At 47.9% G+C, this 15,277-nt stretch overlaps 6 protein-coding genes across 6 annotated transcripts; 4 read left to right on the top strand and 2 right to left on the bottom strand.

Moving 5' to 3' along the window:
* Positions 1-74: 74 nt before the first annotated feature.
* FSUBG_8037 (cinnamyl-alcohol dehydrogenase) lies at positions 75-1,462 on the bottom strand (the record flags this gene model as incomplete). The annotated part of the gene is made up of 3 exons (XM_036686405.1): positions 75-99; positions 367-1,024; positions 1,075-1,462. The coding sequence occupies 3 exons, from the start codon at positions 1,460-1,462 to the stop codon at positions 75-77; spliced, it is 1,071 nt and encodes a 356-aa protein (XP_036536441.1).
* A 929-nt stretch (positions 1,463-2,391) lies between these two features.
* Positions 2,392-4,200, top strand: FSUBG_8036 (carnitine transporter; the record flags this gene model as incomplete). Its single annotated transcript, XM_036686404.1, has 4 exons — positions 2,392-2,562; positions 2,634-3,913; positions 3,960-4,109; positions 4,161-4,200. The coding sequence occupies 4 exons, from the start codon at positions 2,392-2,394 to the stop codon at positions 4,198-4,200; spliced, it is 1,641 nt and encodes a 546-aa protein (XP_036536440.1).
* A 272-nt stretch (positions 4,201-4,472) lies between these two features.
* Positions 4,473-5,366, bottom strand: FSUBG_8035 (D-tagatose 3-epimerase; the record flags this gene model as incomplete). The annotated part of the gene is made up of 1 exon (XM_036686403.1): positions 4,473-5,366. The coding sequence occupies one exon, from the start codon at positions 5,364-5,366 to the stop codon at positions 4,473-4,475; it is 894 nt and encodes a 297-aa protein (XP_036536439.1).
* Positions 5,367-5,825: 459 nt separating this feature from the next.
* On the top strand, positions 5,826-7,023 carry FSUBG_8034 (alpha beta hydrolase fold-3; the record flags this gene model as incomplete). Its single annotated transcript, XM_036686402.1, has 5 exons — positions 5,826-5,884; positions 5,934-6,290; positions 6,340-6,699; positions 6,751-6,934; positions 6,982-7,023. The coding sequence occupies 5 exons, from the start codon at positions 5,826-5,828 to the stop codon at positions 7,021-7,023; spliced, it is 1,002 nt and encodes a 333-aa protein (XP_036536438.1).
* Positions 7,024-8,010: 987 nt separating this feature from the next.
* Positions 8,011-9,540, top strand: FSUBG_8033 (endonuclease exonuclease phosphatase family; the record flags this gene model as incomplete). The annotated part of the gene is made up of 1 exon (XM_036686401.1): positions 8,011-9,540. The coding sequence occupies one exon, from the start codon at positions 8,011-8,013 to the stop codon at positions 9,538-9,540; it is 1,530 nt and encodes a 509-aa protein (XP_036536437.1).
* A 3,330-nt stretch (positions 9,541-12,870) lies between these two features.
* On the top strand, positions 12,871-14,425 carry FSUBG_8032 (low affininty zinc transporter; the record flags this gene model as incomplete). Its single annotated transcript, XM_036686400.1, has 6 exons — positions 12,871-12,949; positions 13,037-13,063; positions 13,114-13,229; positions 13,280-14,163; positions 14,213-14,340; positions 14,391-14,425. 6 exons carry the CDS (start codon positions 12,871-12,873, stop codon positions 14,423-14,425), a joined length of 1,269 nt encoding a protein of 422 aa, XP_036536436.1.
* Between the last annotated feature and the right edge of the window lie 852 nt (positions 14,426-15,277).

The following is a 15,277-nucleotide window of genomic DNA, read 5'->3' as shown; positions in this document are numbered from 1 at the left end:
GTCATGACGAAAAGCTTCAAAAGTAAGACACCCTAGAGCGCCTTCGACCAGGAGATTTTATTTATACCCTCTGCTTACAACAGTTCATCTTTGGTAGGGCTATTAAGGATTAAGTGTGAGATTTGATTTTGCCCATTCATTTTTCTCATCTTTTTACCTTGGAGATGCGGATTGCCCTGATCTACAAAGACTTTCTGAAGACATCTAGAACTAACACTACTAGAGCTAGAGCTGCAGCCTGCCGATACCATGACCGAGAATACCTGAGGTGATTAAACGAAAACACAAGGGTCTTAATTAAATCCACTAATTAGGTATGCACAGAACTATTGCTGAACAGAATCTATATCCCGTCACCTCACTGACGTAGGTATCTTCTGAACCAGCCATGACTTGTAGTGATCATCCAGCGTCTCGCTCAGAGGCCGGTAGACTATCCCAAGTTCCTTAATCCCACGCTCATTGCCAACCTCAAACCTCACACCAAGATTCGCCCGCATCCACTTCTGCGTCAGCCCAAACAGAGGCCCGACGACCCGAATCAGTAAATTCGGCAGCGTATGGCGCGGAAGAGCCCAGCGCCGCTTCGCCTGAGGTCGTATCTGCTTCGAGATATCCACAAACCTCACCATCTCTCTATCACAGACGATGTATCGCCCCTGCGCAGACTCCGTCTCTGCTGCCCTGATATGCGCTGTAGCTACCTCCCTCACGTCAACGGTGCAGAAACTCAGATCGGGAACGCCAAACCAAAGCTGGCCGCTGAATAGCTCATCAAGCAAGAAAAGACTTCCGGAATCTGATCCAGCTGTGAGGGAGGGACCGAGGACTAGTCCGGGGCAGATGACTACCATGTCCCAGCGTGATTGAGCCTTTTGAATTTTCCAGGCTTCTTTCTCGGCGACGACTTTGGAATAGTGATATGGATTGTGGGTAACGGAGCTTGATTCGTTAAAGTAGCTCTCAGCCAAGATGTTGTCTTTCATACTCTTCACATCGATGTAGTCTCCGAAGATAGCGCCAACTGAAGCATGCATGTTAATGACTGTAGGTTTGTACAAATTGGCTTCTTACTAGTAGATGTCAAAACCACCCGCTTAACACTTTCAGTGCCGTTCACACTGTTCAAAACATTTCGCGTTCCTTGCAACGCAGGATCTACCATATCCTTCTGTCCATCCTTGATCTTCTCAGCCATCAAGAATGGAGAAGCAACATGATGAACCACCGAGCAATCTTTCATAGCCGGTTCAAATGAACCTGGCTTGAGAAGATCTGCTTCAAATAGATATAGCTTTCCGGGGTATTTCTCTTGCAGATTTTGTAGCGGCTGGACTTTTCGCGTGTTGGTCAAGTCGCGTACAGTAGTGTGCACGTTATATCCTGCTTGTAGGAGCTGATTGACGAGATGGATGGCGATAAAGCCACTGCCGCCGGTGACCATGTGGGTACCTGATGCCATGGTTTCGAATTATGCGCTATAGGGGTTAAAGCGATGTCAAAGTCAATTATATGCTTGTCGCTGATGTGGATCGGTGCAGGTTTATAAACAGCTTTGGATCTCGCGTTTCTCGGCTCCCGCGGGCGTCGGTGGATATGTCAGCATTCTTATCCTGAATTTAGGTGGTATCGATGAGTTGACCAGGCAGTATAAAGAGTCTACCCCGCAACTTTAAAGCAGATCTGATGGTGAGTTGATCAAATAAACATCAAGGGCGGTGCCTGCGGGCCGAAAGTTAGTCTTTCCTTGGGCTCTAGTCATAGAGAATGGTTCCTACTATCAACCTCATGATTCTTGCTGCAGTTTTAGCACAATGGCAAGCTCTCAGTGATAAGAACTAACTCCAAAGGCTTCTTCATAGGTTCTCAATACTCATAAATAATGTTCTGTAAGATGTATTAGTGAGATACTACTGTAAAAATCAACTTTATTGCATTCATGAGTGTTGCAACCAACCTTTGCCCAAGACAGTGGAGTCGAGTCTCCTACAGCCTCACTAAGCTGCATCAGGCAATCCGACCTTATCACCCCATATCTCCTCCCAAGACCGCCAAGCTTTCCAATCGCATCCTCTTCAATTCAACTGCTTATCCTCTTCACGTGTCTAGCGAGTAAAAGTCTAGAACCGACCCGCATCCCCAGTTCGCCCCCCCCCGAGCTATCTCTCTTTAAGGGTTGATCCCGCAAAGATAATGCTCCAATCATCCCCGCAGACCTCGGCCTACTCCGTATGGGGTGAAGGCACAAAAAAAAATGTTACACAATGGGGACAAGGCAAGGAAATAAAAAACCTCGGCTGCGTTATTTTCTTATCCTAATTTATCCCTTTTAACCAGGTTTTCTGAAAAGTATCATTCCTCATTTTGGTTGAGCACGCGACATCAGCTAAGATGGCTGCTATTCCCGATCCCGAAAAGGAGTCTAAATCCGAAGCACCTCAGCTCGCCACTGAGGACCAGCTTGGAGTTCAGACTGTCTATGGCGATGAAACGCATAGAAGGCTCAAGGGCCGGCATATTCAACTCATTGGAATCGGAGGAACCATTGGCACCGTTCTTTTTGTATGTTGTCTTCAACTCTACGACTGAAGCTTCCAACGCAACAATTGACCCATGGCTAATACTGCTCTCAGGTCCAAATCGGCAAAGGTCTAATGCAAGGCGGTCCAGGAAGTCTTTTCATCGCCTTCTCCTTCTGGTGTCTAATCGTCCTCACAATCACAATGTGCATCGCCGAAATGGTCTCTTACACGCCAATCTCGTCTCCGTTCGTCCGGTTTGCCGGTATCTACGTCGACGAAGCTCTCGGTTTTGCTTCCGGCTGGAATTTCTTCATATTCGAAGCTGCGTTAGTACCCTTTGAGGTAACAGCTTGCCATTTCATTCTTCAATTCTGGACCGATGCGATTCCTGTTGGGGCTACTATCGCTGTGATTATCGTGCTGTATGCACTCATCAACCTCATGGCGATTCAGTATTTCGGCGAGACCGAGTTTTGGGCTGCTATTGGAAAAGTCATCTTGATCGTTGGCCTCATTTTCTTTACGTTTATCGTCATGGTTGGTGGGAATCCGCAGAAAGATGCGTTCGGATTCACCTACTGGAAAAGTCCTGGGGCGTTCGCGGAACTTTACTACGACGGTGCCTTGGGTAAATTCGTGGGCTTTGTGGGCTGTCTCATCCAAGCTGCCTTTTCTATCGCTGGTCCCGATTATGTCGCAATGGCAGCTGGAGAAGCCGAGAACCCTCGCAAGATTCTGCCCCGGGCTTTCAAGACGGTGTTTTACCGGCTGACATTCTTCTTCGTGCTTGGATCCCTCTGCGTGGGCATTCTCGTGCCTTACGACGACCCAAACATGATTGCTGCTTTTGGGGATGGCAAGTCCGGAGCTGCTGCTTCACCGTACGTTATCGCCATGGACCGTCTTGGGATCCGGGTTCTGCCGCATATCGTCAACGCCATGATTCTGGTGTCGGCGTTTTCCGCCGGCAACTCCTATGTGTTTTGTGCGACGAGATCTTTGTATGGCCTTGCGCTTGAAGGGAAAGCACCGCGCTTTTTGAAAATCTGTACCAGGACCGGTGTTCCCATTTACTGCGTCCTTGTGGTGCTGCTCATCGCTCTGCTATCTTTCCTTCAGCTCTCCAACAGCTCAGCTGTTGTTCTGAGTTGGTTTGTGTCCTTGGTCACAGCATCTCAGCTGATCAACTTCTCCGTCATCTGTCTTACATACCTTTGCTTTTATCGTGCAACAAAGGTGCAGGGTTTCGACCGCTCGACGTTGCCCTATCGCGCGTGGTTTATGCCATATGCTGCGTACGTCGGACTAGTTGCAACTTTCATCATGGTATTTGTTGGAGGATACACTGTTTTCTTGCCTGGGATGTGGGATATTCCGAGCTTCCTGTTCTCGTAAGTATCTCCGTGAATACGACGAGAATACAACTGACACCCACAGATACACATCAGTTGGACTATTCCCAGTATTCTATGTCGGATGGAAGATTGCGCACAAAACAAAGATTGTTAAGCCAACCGAAATCGATTTACGACATAACTTGGCCCCGATTGAAGAGTACGAGAGAAACTATGTGCCCAAACCACCAGCGTACGTATATCTGCCTCTTTAAAGAATGACAAGATGCTAATAACCTTACAGAAACTGGTTTGAGAAGGGTTTGCACTTTTTGTTTGGTTAAAATCTTTTGCCACACCAGAATGTGTAAGTATTAAGAAGAGAAAGCAAGATCGGAGAATACAACAATAGGGTTTTACGACATGATTCAACATTTCTATACATCTACTGGCAAGAATACTAGACGGCATCTGGGGCGGTTAGATAAAAGGGCAACTAGCAGACGATGATACCCAAGTTCAATTGCAAAGCTATCATTTCTTTGGAAACTCGCATTGAAAAAACAGAATGTTCTCCGTGAATGGCTGCTGAGCTGATTCCTCCAGATTCGCAAGTCTATTTCTCAACATATGGTGCCAACGTCTCAGCAGATCTCTTCAAAAGCTCCGTATAATAAGTCTCAGACAGCAAACCCGACCCGTGATCGATAATGAACTGCAGCTGGTCAGGCGTAACATCCACCTCTCCTGTCTCCAACTGAGCCTTGCCATAATCCCCAACGGGCGTTCGATCAATAGCTGGCATAAACTCAACGGCCAGCCCACCATCGTAGCCAACTTCAGCGAGAGCTTTCATAATCTTGGGCCAGTCGAAAGATCCATCTCCCGGTGCGAGTCGGTTATTATCGCCTACGTGAAAATCAACGATACGCGATTTGCATGCGTGGATAGCTGTAATAAGATCCTTCTCCTCAAGTGCAAGGTGGAATGGATCAAAGGCGATACCGACGCCGTATCCAACCTCATCGGCGAGAGCAAGAGCTTGGTTTGAGCGATTGAGGAAGTAAGTCTCAAACCTATTCAACGGTTCAAGACCAATCTTGATACTCTTTTCCTGCGCAAAAGCAGCAACTTCACGGAGGGCCTCTACAGCCCACTTCCATTCATTCTCCGGCGTAGAAGAAGGGATAATAGTGCCGACGGTGCCAGGGACGACGGTGGTGATCTGGCCGCCGAGCTCAGCGGACATGTTGACGACTTGCTTCATGTACTCGATGGTATCTCGGCGTTGTTGAGGATCAGAGGCGAGGAGGTTTCGCTTGCCGTGCATGACTGTCACGGTTCCCCAGCACTTGATATTGTATTTTTGAAGAAGATCGTGGGTTGGTCCGATGGGAAATTGATCGGGCTCGCCGGCCAATTCAATGCTGGTGTAACCGAGGCGGACGAGCCTCTGAAGGGTCTGCTCAAGAGGCTCGGGCCGCATCCAGGTATGAGAAGAGAGATGCATTTTAAATGAGTATTGAAGTAGGTAATTCCAGGATGGAATGGGTGAAGATTAATTGTTACTTTGAAGATCATGCTCTTCCTTTTTATTTTACTTGATGCCAGGTTCATGCTGGCTGTTTAATGTAAGGTATGTCAATGAGCGGATGGTTGTCTTCCGTTAAAGTGGGCCATGATGACTAGAGACGGAGCATCAGCTTCCGCCTTATTAATTGAATTGGTGAGACTTCGGCGCTCACATTACTAAAAAGCCACGCAAGTGGATGACAACGAAAGTCGTAAGACCTTACCCACAAGGAACACAAGATCCCGCTTCGAAATCTTCAATTCAGAGTCAGTTTGGACGAACTATATATATCCGAATCATGTTTCGTATAATGGAAATCATCCAACTCACAAACCGTCAACAAGCACTCTGCTTCTACACTAAACTCAAGTCCTGACTATTTTACCACCAAGCATCATGTCTATCCCTTGGAACGACGATTCAGTCTTTGAGTCTTACAACATCATAGAAGAGACGTAAGTCCCAGATCTCGAACCGTCCTGAATAATAGCTGACATCGCCAAGATTCAAAACTGTCTCATCTCATGATATCAAAACAGCCATTCTGATCCCCAAGAACCTCAAGCCAGGTCACCACCCAATCATATATAACATCCACGGTGGATTTCTCGTCATGGGAAGTGGTTTGTTCGCTCCTTTCTTCCCAAAATGGGTTGACAAGCTTGCGCTCCAAAACTCTGCCATCATCGTCTCCCCCGACTACAGACTGTTACCTTCTGCAAATGGTCTGGATGATGTGCTTGAGGATGTCGAAGATGGCTGGCAGTGGACAAAAAATGAGTTGCCAGGTATCTTGAAGGAGAAGGCCCCTGGTCATTCTATCGACCTTTCTCATGTCCTCCTGGCTGGCGGATCAGCTGGGTAAGTTAAGCGACCAAAAAGAAAGACGTGTAGCTAACGCTCTTAACAGTGGATACTGCTCTGTTCAGCTTGCCCTTTCTCATCCCGCCGACTTTCACTCTCTTGCTGTCGTTTACCCTCTGTTGGACACCAAAGACAGACTTTACATTCAAGGTGCACTCCCTGACGAGCCAACTGTGCTGCGCATGCCGCTAGAAGAAATCCCATCAATTGAAGATACTCTAGCTTGGATCGAAAAGATGCGCATAGATCCCGAATCAAGAGCTGGTTTAGAGAGAACTCCTTTCGCAGTCGCAGCCTGTCAGCGGGGTATTTTCTCATCTCACATGCTGGACAACAAGGGTCTTGACAAGACAGAGTTCCATCCTCTCGAACGAATCGAAACTGGTGCGGAGTTGCCCAAGCATATGTAGGTCGCTTTGAACTCCGTGAAGATGAGGACAGAACTGACTAAATGTAGATGGATCATGCATGGAGATGATGACTCGACAGTGCCTATCCGCGGCTCTCAGAAGTTCATTGATCTCGTGGCTGAGAAACTACCAGAGACTGTTGTGCGGTATGACCCTGTTGCTGGCGAGGATCATGGCTTTGAATTTGATGAGAAGAGATGGGAGTCTTTTGCTGATGAGGCACTTGCCTTTGTGAGAGATGCTTGGTTAGCTTAGACCGTCAGTCTACATTGTCATAGCTCACAGGCGGCATACTCAGTAAAGCCAGCCAATTCCAGTAATGGCCAAGATGCAAGAGGCCGTTTTGAAAATATCATACTTCGCCACCTCATTTATGAAGTCGTTATCTCAACAGCTAGGTCCTTTTGTTCCGATCGAATGCAGACATCCATGGTTCGAAGTACAAGTATCTTGGGTAACAAAACACTGCAGATTCTACCAACCCCCTCCGAACACAAAAAGGATATCGTATCGGACCCCGCGACCACCATATCAGCCTATCATACCAAGCCCTCTGGGTAACATCCACCACTGCAACTATTGCGAGGTCCAATAAATGCCCCCGCCTGATGTCCCTGTGCCCCATGGCCCCCATGGCCCCCCATTTCTCATTGTCTCAACTCCCAAGAAGCCAAGCCAGCGGCAAAAGAACACCGTTATCATTTTGGCCACAACAAAAACGTCGTGCTACACTCGCATCTCAAAAAGTTCCTCATCCCGGAGCATTACTGGATAGACTTATTTTTTGGGTTACAACTAGAGTGGGCAGCCGGCAGATCTGATAAGGCTACTCTGTACACTGGTCATCAGCCCAATGAAAGGCTCTCGTGATGCCACTTGCCGAGTCACGATGTCGGACGATAGGGATCTAGTGACTCTCGGGGGCGGATGCACGGATAAAAGAGTGGACTCGTCTCCGCAAGTGGGGATCTCCGACGCCGATCGACCTAGGACCAACACGGACTGCTCACACGTCATTCGAATGCGTGGCTTGAGGGGAACCAAGCATTGGCTCGTTTCGAAACTTGGCATGGTCATTCCTCTCTTTTCCCACTCCATGCATGCATCGATATCGATATTTCGCCATTTACTATTCTTGTGAATATTTTCCCATATAAAGCCCTCTGTGAATACCCTGCTTTTTTTTGTCTCTGCCCGTGAGGATAACGCCGCTTTGTCTTCTTATCTACTAGTGCCGTGCCGCGTGCGTAAGCGAGCCTCACCTCTTTTTCCCGCCCATTTCTCACGAGAGAATTTTCAACGTCACCATGAGATTCCAATCCCCTCTTATCGCAGTGGCTTCCGCCCTGTGGCTCCTCTGCCCATCAGTCCTAGCCCAAGAACCCGCGGATGCGTCGGGCTCTTTATCCCTCAACACCGACAAGCCATTATGGACCTTTGAGTACCAGACCTCAACCCCCAACCTCGCCAACTGGATTGGTCTGTACTACAGCGCCGGCGGCGGGCCCGTGGACCAGAAGAAGGGCTCGTCCAACTCCATCAAGTGGAAGTGGGCGCCTCATGACAAGGGCGATGTGCAGCTTGACTTTGGAAGCCTGGAGCCTGGAAACTACACTGCTTTCTTCCTGGCGAATGGCGGTTACTCGTGGCTTGCACCCCCTCTTCAGATCATCAAGGGTCGCGAGCTCGATGGTGATGTGAAGTTTATTGTTTCTGACATTTCTCTCCCTAAGGCCCGTGTGGGTGATGGTTACTCTCATAGCATTAGAGGTCTTGTCCGCGGTGGAGGCGGCACCATGAAATTCTCCACCGAGGGTTCTAATGTTGACTGGATCAAGATCAGCGCTGATGGTATCGTCTCTGGAACGCCTACTTCAAGCGCCGATAAAGCCGTCTTCACCGTTCGCGCCACTGGAAGGGATTCCGCCTCTTCCGGTGTCTTCACCATCAACGTTGCTGGCTCTGGCAAGGCTCTGCTAAGCGAGCTCAAGGTCCTCACTCTCAACATGTGGAACGGCGGTACTATGGTTACCAGCTACCACGACAAGCAGGTCAAGTTCCTCGCCTCTTCCGGCGCCGATGTGGTCGGTATTCAGGAAGACCAGCAGGGCCGCCATGTTTCTCGCCTCGCTGATGCTCTGGGCTGGTATCACTGGTCCAGCGGTGGTGATGTCGGTGTTCTTAGCAAGTATCCCATCGTCGAGGACTACGGTGTAATCAGCGGTCCTGCTCGTTCTGGTGGTGTAAGAATTGCTCTCGATGGCGAGAACCAACAGATCAACTTCTTCGTTGCTCATCTGGGCTATACCCCCTATGGACCTTACGACACATGCTATTATCATCTGCCTGTCGATAAGATCATTCAGCGAGAAGCCGAGTCCGGTCGCACTCCTCAAATGAAGGCGACCCTTGAGGGAATGAAGAGCCAGCTTGATAATGCTGATGATATCCCTGTGTTCTTCGTTGGCGACTTCAACGCCCCCTCTCATCTCGACTATGTCGATGGTTTGAAGGAGAAGAATTGCGGATACACCAACATCCAATGGCCTACCTCCGTTCTTCCCAAGGAGAAGGGCCTCATCGACTCATTCCGCGTCGCTCATCCCGACCCCGTCAAGGAGCAGGGCATTACATGGTCGCCCATCTATATCTGGAACGGTGGCTACGGCAAGCCTGAGCCTCTGGACCGAATTGACTTTATTCTGCACAAGGGCAAGGGCCTAAAAGTCACTGACTCTCACACCGTTGTTGTTGGTGAGCCTAAGGCTGAGCCTAACCATAAGGAAAATGAGTGGTTCTCTGACCACGCGGCTGTCTTGACGACTTATGAGCTTTAGGTCTGGAACCAAGCTACGAAATCAACTTTGGTGTTACGGCCTGTTTAGATGACTTGATGATAAATAAGTATGAATATAAATTTCTTCAACAGAATGCATTGAACAGAGGTCCCTCCGCTGCGAATAAACGCGAAATGGGAATAGATGACTAGCCCAAGCGCCGCTTCGGCCACCAAGTTTACGAATGTGTGATGAGCAAATAACATATTGATAAGCTAACAGACATCTTGGCATCCATTGGAGGTTCAATAGCGACCCGATCCCCCCAGCAGAGGCAACTCTTGCTGCCGCGTGATCAATCTCTATAAATATGCTAGGCTCGGCAATCAATCAACCATGTGAAATTCCACATGCAATTCCCATCTACAAACAATTACTTAATTGCCGTCTCAAAATCAGGGTCCTTTTGTTTTGCCCATTCTGCAACGCATCGCGTTTCAGAAATCTAGCGAAAGCGGGTGAAACAAACCCCCGAAACCACAACATCCTCCATTCTCCACAGATCAGATCATCAAGCGATTTTTGTTTCCGCCAGGTGATCTATCTCTCCGCAAGAACCCATCGACTGCCGTACTTGCAATCCATAAGCTTCCAATCCTCGTAATATCCCTTCACAGGGCCCTTGAAGAGATTTTCATAGTCCCAGTTTGCGGGGTAGCGATGAAAGTAGGCGTGGCGTAAACTGAGAGTAGATGATCTGGAACCGTAGCTGAGAAACGTGCGCAACATATCTCTGATTGATACTTCGGTGTAGAGTTCTTTCAAGGCATTATACTCATTCATCAGTTTCTTTGATGGTAAGAGAGATGGGATCTGGTGGTGGGGGACCGGCTAATGGTTGTCAAATCTCTGATGCTGTATGGCCATGAAAAAAAGTGAGAGGAATTTCAAGACTCCTTAGTGACAGAAACTATCCAAGATCATCAATGCGACCGTGAGTCAGCGGCCATTCATGCTCAGAGAAATCAATCAGTCCTCTGCATAATAGTCAAGTTGAGCGTTAATTTAGTCAAGGAATGGCGAAGATGCTCCAGTCCTCTTCTTATCTCATATACGTCAAATTCGCATTCAAAAGCAGGAAGATAATGCACATAGAACAAGGGTTTGAGAGTGGGCGTTTGCGCAAGCATTGCTATGATGTTATGGGTGTTTGACGAGCAGTGATCCAGATGAAGCGTAGGGCGGGTACCCTAGACTACTGCAGGCAGCTAATAAGACTCCATTCACACGTTGAAGCGTAGTGAGAAAGGCAGCATGCGGTGCAAATGAAAGATGCCAGGAGGAATTTGTGTCTGCGAGTTTGCTGTCATTCCCTTTTCGCTGACTGGCGAAACTTTCTGGTGAGAGAGTTCTTGCGTTTGGATGATAGAATGATAGTGGTCGATTGTAAGGCTCTGAACTTCGGTGCATGCCGTGAAGATGAGTGATAAGATAAGATCAAAGTCGCGATCCTTGAACGCCAGGTTCAGCTTCTCCGTTTCAGAAAAGTTCAATATCTCAATCCCATCAAGAATTATCTGTCGAGCATTATCGCTCTCTACCGGGTGAAAAGTGAAAAGCTTCAGTTTCTTAGTATCACAAAAATACTCATTATGTAAATAATTCTCAATCTAAAATCCCAAGCTCTTAACATAACTCTTGAGTGCTGGACAACTCAATATCGCAAAAAGAAAGCTAATGCCCCAGGGTAGTCGCCTTCTGCGTGCCGCGCGTATTCTCTCGAGCCGCCTCAACTCTTTGGGCTAAAGTGGCGGGGAGTCTGGCGCTTCGACGTCGTGCGTTATGGTGATGTCGCGGTAGAGAACTGAAACAGTTGCGGTGCGGAGATCTTTGCTTGTTTGACAAAGATGGAGTTGATCGCGAATGGATAGCCGAGGGATGATCTTGAATCTCTAGATGTTGATTGTTTCAACCAAAGTGGCTATGTTTGCAGTTATAACAGAACAATCAAAGGATAGAAACTGAACAAGGAAATCACAGCAAATCTCGTCGCATTTGAGGTTATTTACACTCAAATTCACTGAAGCTATACGGCATTTGCTCTAGATTCGGGGATTTGCTCATCTGGCTGGGGTCACCTCAGGACCCATCGTCGAGAGAAACTGTGGAGTGAGACCCGTGCTCCCCGACGGCACAAGCCGAAACCAGATCGAGTCATTACAGAGTCGCAATCTTTCTCTGTATACGACTCTGCAAGTCAATTGATACAATGCATCTTCTCAGCAGACGTTATCTGATACAATTGATAAGCGAGAACTCCGTAATCTCCTCTCAACACAAAAGGGCCTCGAGAAAAACGAGTCTTTTCCGCTGAGTAACACGCCAAGAATCTGAGCGCAGACTAGTCAAACTTAAAAGGCTGGAGTATAGAAACTTATCAGATCAATTCAGCGTCTCCCCCAACCTCGTCTATCAGATAAGACGTTAGTAGAAACCAACATGTTCTTTAATTGGCATACCAAGCTTTCTCGCCTCTATTTCTAGATAGCCAAGAGAGCGGGGGGGGGGGGGGGGGAAGGGCCGCGTTGGCAGTGACACACTGCCAAGAGCGACAAGTCCATTATGCCCAGGTCATGATACACTATTAGTCTACTACCAGTGGGGGCTCTCTCGTTCAGAAGTGCCGATATCTACTGTATAAACGACGCGTTCCCCAGATGATCACCACAGACACTGAGACGGCCAAGAAATAAGGGGACCGCCGGAAACTAGACGTTCCGCCCCCTGCGGTGGGTATATTTGCAATACGACGTCGTAGAATTTAGAACCTGCGACACCAGATCTGCCCTGCTCCCGCAACATGCTTAACTGTAGCCGCAGATCTCCGCGACGCCACGCCATACCAAAACGGTCTCGGCTACACAGTATTCCCGGGGAAAAAACAGAGGGTAAAAAAAAAAAACCGTAGCTGAGTGAAACAGTGACGCTTGAAACTGTGCCGTGAGACGATGCTCGTTTCGCTTCAAAAGTCGCCTCAATTTGTATTCACCAACTTAAAATAGTTTATTATAACGTCGCCAAGAAGTGTATAAAGATGAACCGAGATCCCGCCAAGCTAGGTTTCTTTTCCTCTCGTTATCCTGCACTCTCTGTTCTAGGCTGGTACCTGGGCGACATATATTTCCTTTGTACGTTTCCTTGTGTTCATTGAGTTTTTCTCTGTCTCTTTCCCTGGAATTTTGTTTCTATTCTTCCTTGGCTTGTTTCTAGTCTCTTTTCTTTATATTTCGATTCGAATGGGAACTGGTTTCTCTTCTTTTTGGTAATACAACTTCAACTGCTCCTCACGATCGTTACGAAACGGTTCTTTCTGTTCAATCTCTATTCGATATGGATTCTGCAAAGCCTCAATGTGGTGGATCGGGGACGGGTGACGATTATCCTCTTGCCTTGCATGTCGGAGGTCTCTGTAAGTACTCCACGCGCTGAAAGCTTGTTACATACTACTCCACCGTGACAAGCGAAGTGTTTGCTTGGCAATCTAACAATTTCACAGTCGCCGTGTTTACTGTGTCTGCTTTCGGTAGGTTAATTATTTTCTGACATTAGATGTTAATTGCTAATGATTCTCAGGCGCTGGTTTCCCCGTCGCTGCGAAGAGGATAAAGTGGCTCAAGATGCCGCCCAAGGTCTTTTTTGCTTGCAAGCATTTCGGTACTGGAGTTTTGATTGCTACTGCTTTCGTTCATGTGAGTACCCACGAGATACAGGTCGAAACTCACCTAATAATCATCAATAGTTGCTTCCTACAGCATTCGGCAGTCTCACTGATCCTTGTCTCCCCGACCTCTTCACCGAAATCTACCCCGCCATGCCCGGTGTCATCATGATGGTCGCCATGTTCCTCCTCTTCATGGTCGAGCTCTACCTCAACGCAAAGACTGGCGGCCACTCCCACGGCGGTCCGACCGGCACTACAGTCACCGTCGTCCAGCCTCCTCCTCCTCGACCTCAGCGCCCATTCCCCGAGACTGCAAACTTCACCCACTCTCACACTCGCAACGACTCTAATGTTTCTGACGACTACGACGATGTTGACTACGAGAAGGCTATGGCTCGCGAGCTGTATGAGAAGGAGAACAAGCCTCACGCCTACTCTTACGACCGGGACAGCAACTCTTCCATGCCTGCTTGGTTCGTCGTCTTCTACGAGCAATACATTCGACAGCGCTCTGAGATGATGGACATGATCAAGTCAACTCAGTACTCCAACCAAGCCGTCATCGATGACAAGCCTAGCCCCGAAGTCAGCCAGTCCTTCTTCGACGAGGAGGGTCAGACAATTGATCAGGCTACCTACAAGCGAATGTCGATGAACATCACCCTCCTCGAGGGAGGTATCCTCTTCCACTCTGTCTTCGTCGGAATGACAATCGCCATGACGACTGACGGTCTCGTTGTCCTTCTCACTGCCATCATGTTCCATCAGATGTTTGAGGGTCTCGGCCTCGGAGCTCGTATCGCTGCTGTGCCTTATCCCCGCGGAAGCTTCCGACCTTGGATTCTTGTTCTGGCCTTCGGTTCTACTGCACCTATCGGCCAAGCCATCGGAATCGCCAGCCGAAACTCTTACGACCCCGAGAGTGCACTTGGTCTTATCATGGTTGGAGTCTTCAACTCTATGTAAGTTCGCCTCAAACCACTTGCATCAATCATCTCTAACAATTCCCAGCTCTTCTGGTCTTCTCATCTACGCTGCTCTGGTCAACCTCCTGGTTGAGGACTTCCTTTCCGAGGAAGCCCAGCACCTCATGAAGAAGAAGGACAAGATCGCCGCTCTCTGCTGGATCGGCCTCGGCGGTAAGTCTCTCCCCCATCTCATCGTCTGTGCTCTCGCTAATTCTGCCAAGCCTTCGGAATGTCTGTTGTCGGTGCTTTCGCTTAGATTTCACAAGTGTTTGAAAACAATAGACATGAAACCACGCGACGGAAAGACGCGACTCGAGATATGTTATCCTCATAACGGCTCTTTTTTTAACTTGTACTATACTGGGGAAGGGATGGTGATGATGTTCGTCTGACTTTCATTCATTACGGAACGAACATTGGGATGGTGTTAAAATTTACGAATATATTGATGTGCATGGATTAACAAATGCGAGCGGTACATAATGATTATGATGATATACTGGGACTCTGAAAGTACTGCTGCTAAGATAGAAGAAAGAATGAATAGAATCTTATCTCACTCCGGATACTGAAGTTCCGCTTGTTGATGTTTGAGTTGCGCATTGATCTTCTGCTGCTGAGTGCATTGATAATTACTTGTTGAGCCAATAGGAAAGTTCTTGGCCGGTTTCATCATCGAGTTCCAGGATACGGTCTTGGCAGCTTGTAAATGTTTGATAAGCCCTTGTATTATAACTCTATTATCAACGTTATTTATTTATAGCTAAATAATACGATTGGCTCATCTACTTGTAGATGTCGCAACCCCCATCGCAATGCGACAGCTCTGCATTGCTCTACACCCCCGTCGACGAACTTCTCGTCACTCAAATGGATAATAGACAAGCTTCAGCAATTCGAAGGAAACTATGCGTCAGCCTGGCTTTTATACGCTCGGGCCCCAAGGTCTTGTTCTGTTGGCAGCAATATTTCTATGTCAGTCTTCGACAGGTATACATGTCACAAAGAACAGTTATGCGTCAAATAATGATTTAAATATCAGAGAAGTAAAGAAAGAATATTGATAAGAGCGATGCGGAAAGTGTTGACGGTGAAGAATTTGGTGAAA

Source organism: Fusarium subglutinans, assembly GCF_013396075.1.
Source record: "Fusarium subglutinans strain NRRL 66333 chromosome Unknown NRRL66333_c0000107, whole genome shotgun sequence".
Taxonomy (NCBI): Eukaryota; Fungi; Ascomycota; class Sordariomycetes; order Hypocreales; family Nectriaceae; genus Fusarium; species Fusarium subglutinans.
Note: the sequence above shows the minus strand (reverse complement) of the source record. Positions and strands in the feature narration are given on the sequence as shown.